This window comes from Vicia villosa, linkage group LG2, assembly GCF_029867415.1.
Source record: "Vicia villosa cultivar HV-30 ecotype Madison, WI linkage group LG2, Vvil1.0, whole genome shotgun sequence".
NCBI lineage: Eukaryota > Viridiplantae > Streptophyta > Magnoliopsida > Fabales > Fabaceae > Vicia > Vicia villosa.
In genome coordinates, this window is record NC_081181.1 from 106,914,849 (window position 1) to 106,934,085 (window position 19,237).

Below are 19,237 nucleotides of genomic sequence, written 5' to 3' on the forward strand. Positions count from 1 at the left end.
ACTCTAATTACAACTGCTTAGACACAAGCTAAGACTTCCTAGAGTATCCTGATCAACACTTGATCACTCTAGTTACTTACAAATTAATGTAATCAAATTTAAGAGTATTACAAATGCTTCTGAAAAGCTATAATCACAACAGTGATATTTCTCTTAACGTTTAAGCTTAATCTCACTAATATATTATAACAGCAATGTAGTGAGCTTTGATGAAGATGAAGTTTATGAGCTTTGAGTTGAACAGCGTTTCAGCAAGTTTTTCAGAATAAGTTCGTTCAGAATTGGTTAACCTTGCTTCTCATCAGAACTTCATATTTATAGGCACTTGAGAAGATGACCGTTGGGAGCATTTAATGCTTTGCGTATTCCGTACAGCATTGCATTTAATGTTTCACGCTTTTGTCAACTACCTCGAGCCTTGTTCACGTTGTGTCTACTGACGTTGCCTTTAATAGCTTCCAACGTTCCTTTTGTCAGTCAGCGTAGCCTGCCCCCTGTACTTTCTTCTGATCTGATGTTTGTGTATACAATGTTTGAATATCATTAGAGTCAAACAGCTTGGTGCATAGCATCTTCTTGTCTTCTGACCTTGAAGTGCTTCTGAGCGTGATACCATGAGAACTTCAGTGCTTCTGCTTCTGATCTCAAGTTCTTCTGATGCTTCCATAGACCCATGTTCTGATTCTGCCTTGACCATCTTCTGGTGTCTTGCCAGACCATGTTCTGATGTTGCATGCTGAACCTTCTGAGACAAAGCTTCTGAGCGCTGATTTGTGCATACTCTTTATATATTTCCTGAAAGGGAAATTGCAATGTATTAGAGTACCACATTATCTCACACAAAATTCATATCCCTGTTATCATCAAAACTAAGAATATTGATCAGAACAAATCTTGTTCTAACATTTGCGGCGGAAGGCCTCACGGCCTTGGTGAAGAAAGCTATTATCATGGAAGAATACGTTGGATTTCTTGTTAACGGTAAGTGTTCCATGAACATCCTTCAATTCGCGGACGACACCTTATTGATTGGTGAAGGGAGTTGGAAGCAAATTTGGGCTATAAAGGCTATTTTGACGGCGTTTGAAATGGTTTTCGGCCTCGACATCAACTATCACAAAAGTAAGTTGATTGGGCTTAATGTCTCCAACAATTTGGTCAAAGCGGCTTCTTCTCTTTTGGCTTGTAAGGTGGAAGGCAAAGTTTTCAATTTTCTTGGTATTCTTGTGGGCTCGAATCCTAGGAGGGTTTCAACTTGGAATCCGATTTTGGAGAAGGTTAAGAAGCGGCTATCGTGTTGGAAGAATCGGTATCTCAACTTAGGAGGGAGAATTACTCTTTTAAAGTCCATCCTTTGTTCGCTTTCAATTTTTACGACGTCTTTTTTTAGGATGCCGGCTACGGTTGTTAAAGAGCTCACCAAACTTCAAAGTAGCTTTTTGTGGGGCGGATCGGATGAAAGTAGAAAGATTCATTGGGTGGGATGGAACGTTGTGTGTCTTCCGGTAGAGATGGGAGGATTAGGAGTGAGGAAGATCGGCGATTTCAATGTAGCTCTCTTAGATAAATGGAGGTGGAGGATTCTTGAAGGTTCGGACTCTATTTGGTACAACCTTCTTTGTGCTAGGTATGGTGATATTTGTTTACAAGTGACCAACGGCGGAGATTTTACCCCTTCCCGTAATACTCAATCTCTTTGGTGGAAGGACATTCTCTCTTTAGGAAAGAATCCCTTTAAAGATGCCATAGTGAACAATTGCAACTTTAAGGTGGGAAAAGGCTTTAATACATCCTTTTGGCATGCAAAGTGGCTTGGCGGAGTTCCGTTGAAAGAGTCTTTCCTTTCTCTTTTCGCGGATTCCTTGCTAAAGAATGCGTCCGTCGCTTGTATGGGGGCTAGAAGGACGATTTATGGCATTGGGGAAGCTTCAGAATTCCAAATTTTGTGGCTGCCAGCACCGAGATAGGGTCTGCTGCCTGTCAAATAAAAATATGTATTTGCTAAAAAAAAATAATCCTTTTAATAGAATCCTTGCCTATTAAAAAAAATATATTTTTTAGAATTAAAATTTAGGTAATGTTTTTTCATTAAAAAATTGTGCAACTTTTTTGGCTTTGTCTTTTACAATACAATTTGTTTCCTAATAGTTTAATGAGAGTTTAAATCCATTTTTTAATAGTTTAGTGGGAGTTCAAATTGCCGTCTTTTTTTATATAAGTTTTTGGTTTAAGAAATATTCTTAGTTTTTTAATTTTTCAAAATATTTATTTTAAATATTTTATTTTATTAGTGATGAATGATGAATTGGTCACTAAATTTGTCATTAATTAAATAAAAAAAATTAATATAATGTATTTTAAAGATTGAAAAGTTAATGATTAACATGACAATTTTGTTTAAGTTAAAAGATCTAAATGAATTTGGGGTTAATCTATAGGACAAAAAAGGAATATTGGTTTTTCTTATAGAAAATTTGATATTTGTAATTCAAGACAACACATAGATTGTTAGTACATAATGGAATGTTTGAACATAAAACTTCGAGAAAAATATATTTTTAAAATCTAAATATTCACCAACAAAATAAGCGTAAAAGTGTGTTTGGATGAAACATTTTAATAAAAGAATATGGAGTTTTAAAATAATTTAAAATTATTTGTACAAAATTTATTATTTGGATAAAAAATATGAAAAGTTATTAAAATGATAAAAATCTATAATATATTTTGTTCAAATTAAATTTAATAATTTTGAAATAACATTTAAAATCAAAGAATTTAAAATTTCTCTTATACTTGATAGAATGTAGATGTTAAATTGAATATTGTTATTATTTCAAATTTTAGAAGTTAAACCCCATATTTTCCAAAATTTACAATTTATCCCTTAAAATTTTCAAAATAATTGCAAATTAATCCTAAATAATTTTTAAATTTTACAAATTAATCCTCTAAAATTTTAAAATTGAAATTTGGCTACTCTTTTTCAAATTTTAAATTTGTCATCGAAATTTTAGAACTTACAAAATAACTATAAAATTTAACAATGAAATAATCTCATACTTCATCCAAACAAAAAAAATATAAAATAAATAAATTTCAATTAAATTATTGATATTGCTTATAATTTTAAATTTTATAAAAAATTTCAATTATGTCATCCAAACGCTCTTAACATTTTTGAATCTTAGTCATTCCAATCAAATGTCTTTGTACAACTATTATTGAACTGACTTAATTTAATTAAAATAATGCAATTTAGAAGCATTAATTTGATCCAAAAAGAAATCTTTCAAATATCAAAGCTCATATCCTATATATAGATGGACAAACCCTTTGTTGAATACATCATTCACAACAATAACTACAATGGCCAACTCCAAACCAAAACTCCTTGCAACACAAACCATCTTCTCCATTTTCCTTTTAACCTTTCTCTTCCTAATCACCAATGTCAAATCCGAATCATTTTCTTTCACCTTCCCCAAATTTGAATCAGACACCGAAAGCATCCTCCTTGACGGAGATGCCAACACAACAGATGGAGTACTACATCTAACCAAAAAAGACCAACTTGGCAAACCATCTCCACACAGTGTTGGCGTCTCCTTATTCTTCGGAGCCATACATCTCTCCGATAAAACCAGCGGCAAGGTCGCTGAATTCACCACCGAGTTTACATTCGTGGTAAACCCGAAGGGCTCACAGCTTCACGGTGATGGTTTCACATTCTTCATCGCTTCATTAGATTTCGAGTTTCCTGATAATTCAACCGATGGCGGATTCCTTGGACTATTCGATAAAGAAACCGCCTTCAATACCTCCAAAAACTCTATCGTTGCTGTCGAGTTTGATAGTTTTAAAAATGAATGGGACCCTCCTTTGGTGAACTCAGCAGCTCATATAGGAATCGACATCAATACGATTAAGTCTTCCATCGTTGCTCCATGGCCGATCAATAGTCAACCGGAGGGATCGATAGGAAAGGTGCGAATCAGTTATAGTACTGCCACACAAGAACTGAGGGTAGCTGTAAGTTATCCTAATAGTCCTGTTGAGGTTGGTGTTGCGGTATCTTATCCGGTTGATTTTGCGGCGGTTTTGTCCGAGTGGGTGCTTGTTGGTTTTTCTGGTGCCACTGGTCAACTTGCTGAAACACATGACATTCTTTCTTGGTCTTTTGCTTCCAACTTATAGATATTACTTGTGGGAGAAGAAAATAAAGAATGATATTTACTGCTCTTTTATTTTGCAATTGTTGTAATGATTCGGTTGTTTAATAATGTAACACAAAAGTTATGAATGATATTTATGTTATGATGCATTTATCCTGCTGGTTATACTTCATTTGATCTATAAGGTTAATTTCATAAGATTCTGTCTATGCCCAGCAATAAGGAAAAGGCTAGTTAGATACATATTTGAAAACTAAAAAAGAAAGTGGTTTCTTCATCATCATTGATGGGCAGAAATTGACGTAAAACCTTATTATGGAATGATCCATGGGCAGATGGGACATATTGAGGTAAACATTTTGTAGGATTTTTATTCTAGCCATTGATAAATAAACATTAAAGGATGACATGTTAAACTCAAGTGTTTTTTATTAATAGGAGATAGTTGTGGTTAGTATTTGAAGTATAATTCAGTTTTTGTACATTGTTGTTAGTAACATTTTGAACGTGTTCAGGTGTTGCAACACAAGCAACTTAACTATGATGTAAAATTTATTATGGCTTCTCTAATTATATAAAGGGAAATGTTAACTAGTGTCCTCAGGACAATAGTTAAGACTTTAAAAATAGTAAATTTATCTCGGTAATCTGCGTATTTAATATCTCGAAAATTGAAATATTACATTTTTTATAAAATATTTTCTTTTTTTGGAATGCTTAACCATTGCCCTGAGGGCACTGGTTAGCAAGACCCTTATATAAATGCCAATTCTCTTGTACATGTACATCTCAATTCATTCAATTAATATAAACCTCTTCCAAATTTACTTTAATCTCTATTTAATTTATCAACTTGTGAAATAACTTAAAAGTCAAGTTACCTAATAAATTGGTATCAGGAGTATAAGTTCGATTCACAGTTTCCATCCATGACAAATGGGAGAACAACCTCCAATTAATTCCCAACCAATCTACAAGTGTTTAAAGGAGAATATTGTGATAGATGTTGTGCACATATGAGAGTTATATTCTAATTTCAATATTTGCTTGAAATCTTGAATGGTTGTTTTTTTTTTTTTTGGCATTAGAGGAAAATATTACTAAGGCACAAATATATGCTCATTGTGAATTGAGCAAGAAGGATGGAAAATATCTCTTCTTGATCGATTAGTGTGTGGATTCAAACATCTTTGAGAAGATAATTGAGGAAAAAATGGCTAAAGATATGTGGTACACTCTCAAGAAGTTGCATGGAGGTGATGAGAAATTGAAGAAGGTCAAACTGCAATTTGTAAGGAAACAATATGAGAACATGCAGATGAATAATGACGAAACAATTGTAGAGTTCTTCTCAAGATTAGTGATGCTAACCCATCAAATAAAATCATGTGGAGAGAAGATAACTGAAGTTCATAAAGTTGAGAAGGTTCAAAGATTTTTAACTGCCAAAGTCAATCATATAGTCGTGGTCATTGAAGAATTCAAAAACCTATATAAAATGAAGCTTGAAAAATTGCAAGCATTTCTGAATGCGCGTTAATTGGGAATGAAACAAAGAAACTCAAAGAAAGTTGCGAAGCAAGCTTTGCAGGCCAAAGAACAATCATTTTGCTCGAAGATAGAAAAAATTCGAAGGAACCTAACTCTATAAGGGGAGTGTACCTCCCCTCCCCCCTCCCCACAAGGAATTGAGAGACCAAATGTAACTTTATTAACAACACTATCTCGAAACCAGTCTAAGTGATCTTCTCAGGATAGAAGAATTCAGAATAACTCCATATCTAATAGAGAGAGGATATCCTGCCATATACCAGAGTCTCCCAAAATCAACCATCACTACTCCTACTTACCCAACATAGCTATATTAACTAGCCGGAGGTCGCGAACACCTAAGCCACCAAATCTCTTGGCTTACAAACATCAAACAACCTAATTTAAGCAATCTTAGCACCCACTTTAATACCACTCCACAAAAATCTTTTTTGAATTTTCATAATCTTCTTTCAAATCTTAACAAACATCTTTAAAAAAGACCAAAAAAAAAATAATATAGAAATAGCATTAAAAATATAATTGAAAAGAATCATCCGTTTTCGTAGAGACACATGCCTATGTCTCCAAGAGTGAAGCCACCTAGTGATAAGGCTAACCGAAATTTCTCACGTAGAATTCAAATGACGATTCGTTCCCACCAGAAGATCTAGATACTTGAAGAGAAAAAACTCTTAATGATAGGAAAAAAATTACAAACTAGATCAAGGAAAACTGTAATACCCGATATTATATTTATTCAATCTTTATATTTGCTAATATGATTAGTATGAAATAAGGTGGATAAATATGGTATATATATATTTCTATTAATTGGTTTATGGGACTAGCTTAACCTATTAGTAGCAATAAGAGGGGCATATTAGTAATTTCACCCTTAAATAGAAATGGGGCATGTTTGGTTGCTCATCTTCTTTCTTTCTAAAAAACCAGAATTTTTGGTTAGAGAAGAAAAGGGAGAGAAGTGTGAAAAGAGAGGAAGAGGAAGAAGAGTCCCAAAACTCAGTCCAAGCTTCATCCTTGCATGCAACCAGTTCTGTCCCAATCTTGCTCTTGTCATCATCATCTTGCTTTCAGCTCTGTCATCATCATCTTCTCCAACTCTAAGGTGAGTCCCTAGTTAGCAACCATGGGGTTTTGCATGTGGGGATTCAATTGGGGTTTAGGGATTGTGAGCAAATCATGAATCAATGATGCTAACTATGTTGTTCTGCTATAATCCTTGCATGCTGATGTTCTTAAATGTATTTGTATGATGCAATTTCGTTGGGACTGTTTTATAAGTGTAGGGGATCAACCATGGGATGTTTGGGACTGATTTAGAGCTTCTAAAACGCAGAAAATTGATTCTGCTACAGGGTATTCGGTTACGGGTCTTTGGGTAACCGATTACTCTGTTAAAAATGCAATTTTGGACTGTTTTTAGTGCCAGTAATCGGTTACTGAGTTTGGGTAATCGGTTACCCTGGGCGCAGAGGGAAAAAAATCAGCAAACTTCGGAAATTCGTAACTTTTGCGTCGTAAGTCCGTTTCGCGCAAACTTTATATCGTTGGAAAGCTAGCAACGTGTACTTTCTAATAAAATTGGTCCCCAAACCAAAATGCTAGATTTAATTATATTTGAACCCCACTTAGTGTGTCGCGTCGAGTGAAATTGAATGTTGCTATTTCCCCTGAGAACAGTTTCGTTCCGTAAAGGGAACCGAATGTCTCCTTAGTCACGTGAGACTTGTTTAATTGGTATTCAAACATGCTAATGTCATATATGATCATGGATGTGGTAATTTTAATATGTGAATTATGCATGATTAGAATGAATTAATCTCATTGCACTTAATTGCTACATTATGTTTACATGTGAATGCTATATTGTGATGAGACATGAATATATTGTTGATGCTCGTTGTTTCGGTTAAACAATTGGGATTGTGTGCCTGTGTGATTGGCGATTGATATGTGTGTATGCTTGAATCGAAACGGGCCGGGGGCTAGGTTGCATTATGTCCCGAGCTTTATGATCAATGGGACAGCCCCGATCATGTGATCTTGGGCTCACACCTGAGCTACCGTTGCAGTGTGCTTGTGAGGGTCTTGAGGCATTTTCCCACTTGGAGTTAACACACTTGCGTGCTCGGTATGGTGGCGTTGTGCGGCCAAGTAGGCCTACGCATGACAGGTAAACCATCTCTAGTGGTGCCATGTAGGCTACATCACTAGGCTTTCGCCCGATGGACCCATGTGTCAAGATGGCGTATTGTACTCGGCGTTAACACATGTGCGTGAAGATGGTTAACGGGACAATGACGCCAATTAGGCTAAGGTCATCTCGCGGCCATTTAGGCTTGTGCGAACCCGTCTAATCATCTTGCGGTGTGCTTGTACAAGTCTCTTGACAATAGGCATGGGCGTGATTCATCGAGGGTGTGTTTTTATAACCTAGTCGAGGCATTAACGCGTTTCTGGATTCCCCGTATATGGATGCGGGTTTTGCATACTTGGTTTCTTATATAATTGTACATTTGCATTATTCATCCAATGGCGGATGAATTGATTATTTGCTCCGTATTTGTACCGGAAGTAAGAATAACCCCGAATCAATGGTGGATTCGTTCATTTGTAGTATGTTCCCTTTAGATCCGAGTGGACTAGTAGGATAGGTGGACTCACTGAAATTTAGTAATCTCATCCCATTCCAATTATATTTTTTCAGGTGGTTCGAGACAAGATCGCGGTAAGGGAAAGATGGATTAGATCTCTTGGCGATGCTTGGATGTTTCTTTTAGTTCTTATCGTGCTTGCTAGTTTATGTGTTTTGGACATGTACTATTATGGTGTACTTGTATTTTGGCCATGATACATTCGGCTTTTGTATTCGTACACTTCTACTTTCCGCTGCAAAACATTATGTATTTGTCGTCTTATGAACCATTTATAATACTTTATGCATATTATTCTAGACAAATATGTGTGAGGTGTTACAGTTGGTATCAGAGCAGGTCGATCCTCGACTTTGCTAGGACGCATCATAATGCAGTACAATTCTGCCTCATATGTGTATAATCAGTAGGATTCCTTATGTCTTATTTATGGTATTGAGCCTGATCAACTTGATTCCATGCGTAGGACAGACAGGGAGATGGCTGAGCAACGCAGAGGTCCCGGAAGGCCCAGAACTAGGCATGTGGAGCCCGAGCAAGAAGCTGGAGGTGCAGGCGTGCCTTGGCAACAGATGATGCAGCAGATGATGCAGCAGAACCAGATGATGGCTCAAATGATGCAAGGCATGCAGGGACAACAACCTCCTGCTCAAGTTCCCGTTCCTCAAGCTGCAGCTGGACCTGATTTTCGTGCCTTCTTCAGGATGGATCCCCCAGAGTTTGTTGGCGGACTTGATTCACTCTTGGCTCATGATTGGTTAGCGGGTATGGAGAGGGTGTTTCAAGCTATTCAGTGTACTGAAGAAGAGAAGGTGATCTTTGCTACTCAGAAGATGAAGGGACCAGCTCTTAGGTGGTGGAACACTGCATCCACTTATTTCACCACTCAAGAGATTCCTAAGGATTGGCAACACTTCAAAGTGGCATTCTTGGAGAAGTATTTCCCTAATAGTGTGAGGACTCAGAAGGAAAGAGAATTCCAGAACTTCAAGCAAGGTGACATGTCTGTTTCAGAATATGCGGAGAAGTTCGAGGACTTGGCAGACTACTCCAGACAGGTTGTTTATGCTCCAGATGAACTATGGAAGATTGATCAATTCATGATGGGTTTGAGGGCCGACATTGCTCATAGTGTTTCCCAAATAGAGTTCACCACTTATGTTGAATGTTTGAGGCAATGCTATGTTGCCGAAAACAGCTTGAAGAGGGTTCAAGAAGAGAGGAACCAGAACAAGGCTAATTTTAGGGAGCAAGGGAGATCTACTCAACATTTGAGGCCCCGTAACCCTCCATCAAAGAAGAAGCAGGTTTATGGTGACCAATCAGCTCAACCGCCTTATTGTCGCAAGTGTAATAGGAAGCACACTGGGGAGTGCCCCAACTCTTCAGTGACTTGTTACGAGTGTGGCGAGCCAGGTCACATATCTAGATTCTGCCCCAAGAGGAGAGCTTCTGGGAAGACTACCGGTCGAGTTTACACTTTGGATTCGAGGAAGGCTAAGGGAAACCATAATCTCATTGCGGGTACGTGTTATGTTAACAATCAACCTTTATGTGTTTTAGTTGATTGTGGAGCCACTCATTCTTTTATCTCCACCGAGTGCGTCTACCGACTTGGTTTGGAGGTTATTCCGTTACCTGAACCCATGATTATTTCTTCGGCAACGGATGATACTGTGGAAGCTCGACTAATTTGTAAAGATTGTTCAGTGTCTTTTAATGGTCGTGACTTCCCGATTGATCTAATTTGCTTACCCCTCAAGAAGCTTGATGTCATTCTAGGGATGGATTGGTTGTCTCTTAACTCGGTGTACATTGGTTGCAAAGAGAAGGCCATATTCATTCCTGCTGAAGAGACTTCTTCCGATGATGCAATTACCAAGTTGATAGAAGGTACAATCAGCACGGTTAATTATCTCTTTTCTCAAGAAAGATCCTTTCTTTTGGTTCTTTCCAAAGAACCTTCTGTGAGAGTTGAATTGTCGGAGATTCCGGTGGTGTGCGAATTTCCTGATGTATTTCTTGAGGATATCACTTCTCTTCCTCCAGAAAGGGAAGCGGAATTCTCAATCGATCTTGTTCCTGGAACAGCCCCAGTTTCCATCACTCCATATAGGATGTCTCCTATTGAACTCAGAGAACTGAAGCGCCAATTGGAAGAGCTTCTTGCTAAGCATTTTATCCAACCCAGTGTTTCTCCATGGGGAGCTCCTGTTCTTTTGGTAAAGAAGAAGGACGGAAGTATGCGCCTGTGCATTGATTACCGTCAGCTGAACAAAGTTACCATAAAGAACAAATATCCTCTGCCACGGATTGATGACCTCCTAGATCAGTTGAAAGGAGCCAGTGTGTTCTCGAAGATTGATCTTAGGTCAGGATACCATCAGATCCGAGTGAAGAGTTCAGATGTACCTAAGACTGCATTCAGGACTCGATATGGTCACTACGAGTTTTTAGTTATGCCTTTTGGTGTAACTAATGCTCCAGCAGTTTTCATGGATTACATGAATCGGATCTTTCAACCATATCTGGACCAGTTTGTAGTGATCTTCATTGATGATATTCTTGTGTATTCTCGTACTCCTGAAGATCATGAAGAACACTTGCGGATTGTGTTATCTACTCTTCGAGAGAAACAGTTGTATGCCAAATTCAGTAAGTGTGAGTTTTGGCTATCCGAAGTAAGTTTTCTTGGTCACGTCATCTCAGGAGGAGGCGTAGCAGTGGATCCTTCTAAAGTAGAAGCAGTGGTGAATTGGGATAGGCCAAAGAGTGTGACTGAATTCCGAAGCTTCTTAGGTTTGGCAGGTTATTACCGGAGATTTATCATGGGGTTTGCTAAGTTAGCCTTACCATTGACAAAGCTTACGCGAAAGGAGGTTGCTTTTGAATGGGATTCCGAGTGTGAACAAAGTTTCCAGAAACTTAAGAAGAAGTTGACTACTGCACCCGTGTTAGTGATTCCGGATCCAAACCGATCCTATGAGGTGTTCTGTGACGCTTCTAAGAAAGGTTTAGGTGGAGTATTGATGCAAGATGGTCAGGTGGTAGCCTATGCCTCTCGGCAGTTGAGATCTCATGAAGAGAATTACCCGACCCATGATCTTGAGCTTGCTGCAATAGTTTTTGCACTTAAAGTGTGGCGACATTACCTATATGGCGTTCACTTTGAAATGTTTAGTGACCATAAAAGCTTGAGATATCTCTTTGACCAGAAGGAGTTGAATATGCGACAAAGGAGATGGATGGAGTACCTCAAGGATTATGACTTTGAATTGAAGTATCATCCAGGAAAGGCCAACAAAGTGGCAGATGCATTAAGTAGGAATGAATTTCGAGTTGCTGAGTTGATGATGTTAGAACATGGATTGTTGGAAAGGTTTCGAAATCTTAACCTTCGGTTTGAATGGACGCCCAATGGTGTGTTGATTAGTAACTTGAGCATCCAGAATGAGCTACGGGAAAGAATTCGGATATCCCAAGGGTATGATGAGCAATTGCAGGCGAGCGAAGGCATGCCTGATTTTGTTAGAGCACCTGATGGGGTAATCTTGTTTCAGCAACGGATGTGTGTACCAAATGATTCTGAGTTGAAGCGTTTGATTCTGGATGAAGCACACAAGAGTAGATTTTCTATTCATCCTGGATCGACTAAGATGTATCAAGATTTGAAGAAGGACTTTTGGTGGCCAGGTATGAAGAAGGAGATTGCGGAATATGTAGCACAATGTCCCATTTGTCAACAGGTTAAGATTGAACACCAGAGGCCAGGAGGAATGTTGCAACCACTGGAGGTACCAACGTGGAAATGGAATTCTATCTCTATGGATTTCATTGTGGGATTACCTCGTACTCGAGGCGGACATGATTCTATATGGGTAATAGTGGACAGGTTGACTAAGTCTGCTCACTTTTTGCCTGTAAAGACCACTCACAAGGTGATTCATCTTGCAAGGCTTTTCATAGCAGAGATTGTACGGTTGCATGGAGTGCCGTCCAGTATAGTGCCTGATCGTGATCCAAAATTCACTTCGAGATTTTGGAAGATGTTTCATAAGGAATTAGGGACTAGATTGGATATGAGCACGTCTAACCATCCTCAGTCTGATGGGCAGACGGAGAGGACAATCCAGACAATTGAAGATATGTTGAGAGCTTGCATTTTAGAAGAAGGTGGGAGTTGGAAAGATCATTTGCCGTTGGTAGAGTTCGCTTACAACAACAGTTACCATGCTAGTTTGGGTATGGCTCCCTACGAAGCTCTATACGGGAGAAAATGTCGATCACCATTGTGTTGGGCTGAAGTAGGGGAGAAGAGTATTCTTGGACCAGAGATTATACAAGAAACTACCGAGAAAGTTAAGATGATCCGGGATAATCTCAAGAAAGCCCAAGACCGACAGAAGAATTATGCGGACAAGCGGAGGAGACCGTTAGAATTTGAAGTTGGTGATCATGTGTTTTTGAAGGTTACTCCAAGATTGAGGTTGGGAGGACCGTTCAAGACGCGTAAACTCAGTCCGAGATATGTGGGACCGTATCAGATTATGAGTCGGGTAGGTGAGGTGGCTTATCAGTTGGCATTACCACCTTCACTATCCGGGCTGCATGACGTATTCCACGTATCTCAGCTCCGGAAGTTCGTGCCCGATACCTTTCATCCTATCCTTCCGGATTCTGTTGAGGTAGAACCAGATCTTTCCTATGATCCTCAACCTTGCTGTATCTTGGAGCGTGCTAGCAAGTCCCTCCGGAGTAAGGAGATACCTATCGTGAAAGTGATGTGGGATGAGACGCGTCCTGGGGAAGCTACTTGGGAACTTGAGTCAGAGATGCGGGAATCTTATCCTCACTTGTTTTGGTAAGTTTCCTTTGAATTCGAGGACGAATTCTATTTAAGGGGGGAGAATGTAATACCCGATATTATATTTATTCAATCTTTATATTTGCTAATATGATTAGTATGAAATAAGGTGGATAAATATGGTATATATATATATATTTCTACTAATTGGTTTATGGGACTAGCTTATCCTATTAGTAGCAATAAGAGGGGCATATTAGTAATTTCACCCTTAAATAGAAATGGGGCATGTTTGGTTGCTCATCTTCTTTCTTTCTAAAAAACCAGAATTTTTGGTTAGAGAAGAAAAGGGAGAGAAGTGTGAAAAGAGAGGAAGAGGAAGAAGAGTCCCAAAACTCAGTCCAAGCTTCATCCTTGCATGCAACCAGTTCTGTCCCAATCTTGCTCTTGTCATCCTCATCTTGCTTTCAGCTCTGTCATCATCATCTTCTCCAACTCTAAGGTGAGTCCCTAGTTAGCAACCATGGGGTTTTGCATGTGGGGATTCAATTGGGGTTTAGGGATTGTGAGAAAATCATGAATCAATGATGCTAACTATGTTGTTCTGCTATAATCCTTGCATGCTGATGTTCTTAAATGTATTTGTATGATGCAATTTCGTTGGGACTGTTTTATAAGTGTAGGGGATCAACCATGGGATGTTTGGGACTGGTTTAGAGCTTCTAAAACGCAGAAAATTGATTCTGCTACAGGGTATTCGGTTACGGGTCTTTGGGTAACCGATTACTCTGTTAAAAATGCAATTTTGGACTGTTTTTAGTGCCAGTAATCGGTTACTGAGTTTGGGTAATCGGTTACCCTGGGCGCAGAGGGAAAAAAATCAGCAAACTTCGGAAATTCGTAACTTTTGCGTCGTAAGTCCGTTTCGCGCAAACTTTATATCGTTGGAAAGCTAGCAACGTGTACTTTCTAATAAAATTGGTCCCCAAACCAAAATGCTAGATTTAATTATATTTGAACCCCACTTAGTGTGTCGCGTCGAGTGAAATTGAATGTTGCTATTTCCCCTGAGAACAGTTTCGTTCCGTAAAGGGAACCGAATGTCTCCTTAGTCACGTGAGACTTGTTTAATTGGTATTCAAACATGCTAATGTCATATATGATCATGGATATGGTAATTTTAATATGTGAATTATGCATGATTAGAATGAATTAATCTCATTGCACTTAATTGCTACATTATGTTTACATGTGAATGCTATATTGTGATGAGACATGAATATATTGTTGATGCCCGTTGTTTCGGTTAAACAATTGGGATTGTGTGCCTGTGTGATTGGCGATTGATATGTGTGTATGCTTGAATCGAAACGGGCCGGGGGCTAGGTTGCGTTATGTCCCGAGCTTTGTGATCAATGGGACAACCCCGATCATGTGATCTTGGGCTCACACCTGAGCTACCGTTGCAGTGTGCTTGTGAGGGTCTTGAGGCATTTTCCCACTTGGAGTTAACACACTTGCGTGCTCGGTATGGTGGCGTTGTGCAGCCAAGTAGGCCTACGCATGACAGGTAAACCATCTCTAGTGGTGCCATGTAGGCTACATCACTAGGCTTTCGCCCGATGGACCCATGTGTCAAGATGGCGTATTGTACTCGGCGTTAACACATGTGCGTGAAGATGGTTAACGGGACAATGACGCCAATTAGGCTAAGGTCATCTCGCGGCCATTTAGGCTTGTGCGAACCCGTCTAATCATCTTGCGGTGTGCTTGTACAAGTCTCTTGACAATAGGCATGGGCGTGATTCATCGAGGGTGTGTTTTTATAACCTAGTCGAGGCATTAACGCGTTTCTGGATTCCCCGTATATGGATGCGGGTTTTGCATACTTGGTTTCTTATATAATTGTACATTTGCATTATTCATCCAATGGCGGATGAATTGATTATTTGCTCCGTATTTGTACCAGAAGTAAGAATAACCCCGAATCAATGGTGGATTCGTTCATTTGTAGTATGTTCCCTTTAGATCCGAGTGGACTAGTAGGATAGGCGGACTCACTGAGATTTAGTAATCTCATCCCATTCCAATTATATTTTTTCAGGTGGTTCGAGACAAGATCGCGGTAAGGGAAAGATGGATTAGATCTCTTGGCGATGCTTGGATGTTTCTTTTAGTTCTTATCGTGCTTGCTAGTTTATGTGTTTTGGACATGTACTATTATGGTGTACTTGTATTTTGGCCATGATACATTCGGCTTTTGTATTCGTACACTTCTACTTTCCGCTGCAAAACATTATGTATTTGTCGTCTTATGAACCATTTATAATACTTTATGCATATTATTCTAGACAAATATGTGTGAGGTGTTACAAAAAACCTTTTACATTATCTCGTTGGCTTGCATTTGATCCATTTAAAAGTATCCAACTATTATTGTTTCTTGTCAAAAGAGTATTAACAGGAGGTCTAAATTTAGACATGAAAAACTCTTGTCCTAGCAAGTAAATTTTTTTTTTTTAAAGTTTGAAACTTTTCTTTTGATTATTATTATTATTGGAATTTTAGAGGTTTGAGGGGTGAAGAGTATTCAATATTATAGTTTCTATTATGGTGCTATGAACTTTTAATTTTAAAAAAATATATATATTTAACTATTTTCTTGTACATCTTGTACTTTGAATGAACTTTTTTAAATATGAATTTCGTTTTTTCAAAAAAAAAAAAAGTTTTTATATACTAAAAGAACACTTAGGAAAAACAAAGTTATGAAATATGAATTAATTAGTAATAACAATTAGTTATAAATTTATACAAGCTCAATAATAGATTTGTTTGTTGTTTTGCTTTTTAAAACAACAAGTAATATTCTCAATGAATCTGTAAACATTTTTTACCAACATACATCCTCATAAGCATATCCCTCAAGAATTTTATCCCCATCTCCTTGTTACCTTGTATACACGATCGTTTTCAACAAAGACATATTCTAACTTCTTCTAATCAACATACATTAGACTTACATAAGTTTGTAGCTTTTTCCCTTGGTTTTTCCACCTTTCCTAGTTGGCAAATGGCAACACACATACACAATGCAAGTTGCATGCCGTATTCATTCCGGCAATTTATTCTACTTTATTTTCCTATACGGCCAACAACACAATGCAACCCTATATATAACCACATTTCTTCCTCACTTTCTTGCAACATAAAATGTCTCTTTCTTCAACACTCATTAAAATCTTCATCACTTCTCTTTTCCTACACTACATCAATGTCAAGTCCCAATCACCTTCACAATCAGAAACCGTTTCTTTCAGCATAACACGCTTCGAAGAACAAAACCCCGACATAATATATCGGGGTGATGCCTCGATCTCCGATGGCATTTTAAGATTAACAAAAACCGACCAATCTGGCAAACCACTCCCAAACAGCGTAGGACGCGCAACACATGTTACACCAATTCACATATGGGATAAAACCAGTGGAGAGCTAGCCGATTTCTCCACTGGTTTCTCCTTTATCGTGAACACAGACAATGCACCACTTCACGGAGATGGATTTGCTTTCTTTATAGCACCACTTCATTTCGACATACCGAAAAATTCAAGTGGTGGCTATCTTGGTCTTTTCAACCCGGAAACCGCGCATATTCCATCTAAAAATCCAATATTAGCTATTGAATTTGATGGTTTTACAAATGACTGGGATCCTCCTTCATCATATCAGTCTCCTCACATAGGTATCGATGTCGGGGCGATTGATTCGATTGCGTATGCGTTGTGGCCTATTAACTTTGTGCCAAGAAATGCTATAGGACATGCTAGTATAAACTATAACTCTGAGTCTAAAAGATTGAGTGTGTTTGTGGCTTATCCTGGGACTGAGTGGAATTCAACTAGTGTTTCTTTTGTTGTTGATTTGAGGAGTGTTCTGCCTGAATGGGTTAGAGTTGGATTCTCAGGTGCTACGGGAGAGTTGGTTGAGACGCATGATATTGTTAATTGGTCTTTTGAATCAGCTTTGTAACCAATAATTTTAGATGTTCTTGTGTCAATCAACATGAGTGGATAAAACTATTAGACTATGATTAAAAGAACATGATGCAATCGTGTTGTTTGTTACTATGATTGTTGATTATTTTGACTTAGATTTTTTAGCTATGTACGTGTTGCTTCCTTTAGAACTGAGTTTTGGGCGTATTGTGAAATGAAAAGTATTATCATCATCATTTTTAAGAGAAATTTTTGCATGGAAACGGCCCTAAATCCATTTCTTAGATACAACCAATAAGAAGAGAGTGTTTTTTAGTTTATTTTAATTTTAATTTCATTTTTAATTGGATTCATAGGGTGGTTGAGATTATGAAGGAGAGAGAAAATTCTTGATTTATTTTTTAATTAATTAAAATTTTGTGATTGGTTGTGTGTAAAACAATTTCTTGCATCCGTGACCACCTAAGAATTTTTCCATTTTTAACTTACTCATGATTATCATCATCATTATTAAGTTCATCATCAATGGACACGCTAACATTATTATTTTCAAAAGATAAACCATTAAGAATTTCAACATCAATATTATCAATATAATGACTTTTATTTAAGACTTGTGATTCTTTTATTAAAATTTTAAAGAACTCTCGCTTGAGATTGAATTGATTATTCAAATTTTTTTCTTTTTTTTCTTAAGTTTATCCTTTTTACAAATTAGTAACAAATCCGTGCGTTACGGGTTCTGGTACGGGATGCGAATTTGTTTCAGATATATATATTTTTTTAATAAAAAAATATCTGGTTACCCATGAAAAAATAATAATTGAAAGTATAATTAATAAAATATTATTGTGATCAGTAACTTCATGTGTAACACCCTTCTAAACCCCATGAATATTCATGTAATATTAAGAATTTAAGTCAGAGTAATTCATAAAAAGGGTGCAACATTTCTTCATAAAACTTCTTAATAAAAACACCCTGCTCCGTAACACGGGTTCTCAAAATTCATACCTCAACATCTCAGAGAAATAATTTATTCAAAAACATCTTTATTAAAATACTTCAATTTAAAATGTATCGTCAACTTCATAATTCATACATCTTGTTTAAATCATTTTTAAAACAAGATAAAACACTTCAAATACATCATCATCAACATATAATTAATTAATTCAAACGATCCCCAACAACCCGATGTTAGATCTATCAGAGCAAGACCCTCTTCACTACAGAATAATAACTAGACTTCACCAAGAACTATCTCAAACTTCCACTGCTATTTTTTAGTACCTGCCCATTTCCCATGGTAGGGGAAATATCAGCAGAAAGGGTGAGAAATCACAATCATTATAAAAAGTGTAAGGAATAAATATAGTAGGACAGCAGTATACTCATATAACCCACTTACCAACATACTTTACCACTTATTACACATATCAACATTTACAACATGATCACTAGAATCAACCTGATCAACATAACCAACTTCAACTATAAAATCATCATAAACACCTTCATCAACTTCAACAAATATACACAACATATTCAACTTCTTCAACATCAACATAATCATATAAGCAACTTCATCAACATAAACCACATAAACAACTTAATCGAATTAATCAACATAAAAAAACTTCATCAACTTAATCAACATGAACAACTTAATCAACTTAAACAACATAAAACAACTTCATCAACTTAATCAACATGAACAACTTAATCAACTTAAACAACATAAAATAACTTCATCAACTTAATCGACATGAACAACTTAACCAACTTAAACAACATAAACGAATTAATCACTTCAACAAACCCAATCAACATAAACATCATAAATAATGCGACACAACATGCGACTCAACTATGCATAATCAGGTGTCATCAAGGCCAACTTAATCGGATGCCATCAAGGCCAACTTAAACAATGCAATGTATGCGACATTATGAATGACATACAATCAACAATATCAACAATATCAACAACAACAACAAATCAAACATGCATTAATAGCATAAACTTTAACCAACATTGGTCGTTCGACC

General features: G+C 37.3%; 2 protein-coding genes across 2 annotated transcripts; both read left to right on the forward strand.

The window, feature by feature from the left end:
- Nucleotides 1-3,369: 3,369 nt before the first annotated feature.
- On the forward strand, nt 3,370-4,279 carry LOC131646580 (lectin 8-like). Its single transcript, XM_058916590.1, has one exon. The coding sequence runs from the start codon at nt 3,370-3,372 to the stop codon at nt 4,195-4,197; it is 828 nt and encodes a 275-aa protein (XP_058772573.1). The 3' UTR covers nt 4,198-4,279.
- A 12,121-nt stretch (nt 4,280-16,400) lies between these two features.
- LOC131646581 (lectin 10-like) lies at nt 16,401-17,219 on the forward strand. Its single transcript, XM_058916591.1, has one exon. The coding sequence runs from the start codon at nt 16,401-16,403 to the stop codon at nt 17,217-17,219; it is 819 nt and encodes a 272-aa protein (XP_058772574.1).
- Nucleotides 17,220-19,237: the final 2,018 nt, after the last annotated feature.

Bases quoted from the DNA above. Each gene is read 5' to 3' on its own strand.
- LOC131646580 (XM_058916590.1), top strand. From the start codon at position 3,370: ATGGCCAACTCCAAACCAAAACTCCTTGCAACACAAACCATCTTCTCC.
- LOC131646581 (XM_058916591.1), top strand. From the start codon at position 16,401: ATGTCTCTTTCTTCAACACTCATTAAAATCTTCATCACTTCTCTTTTC.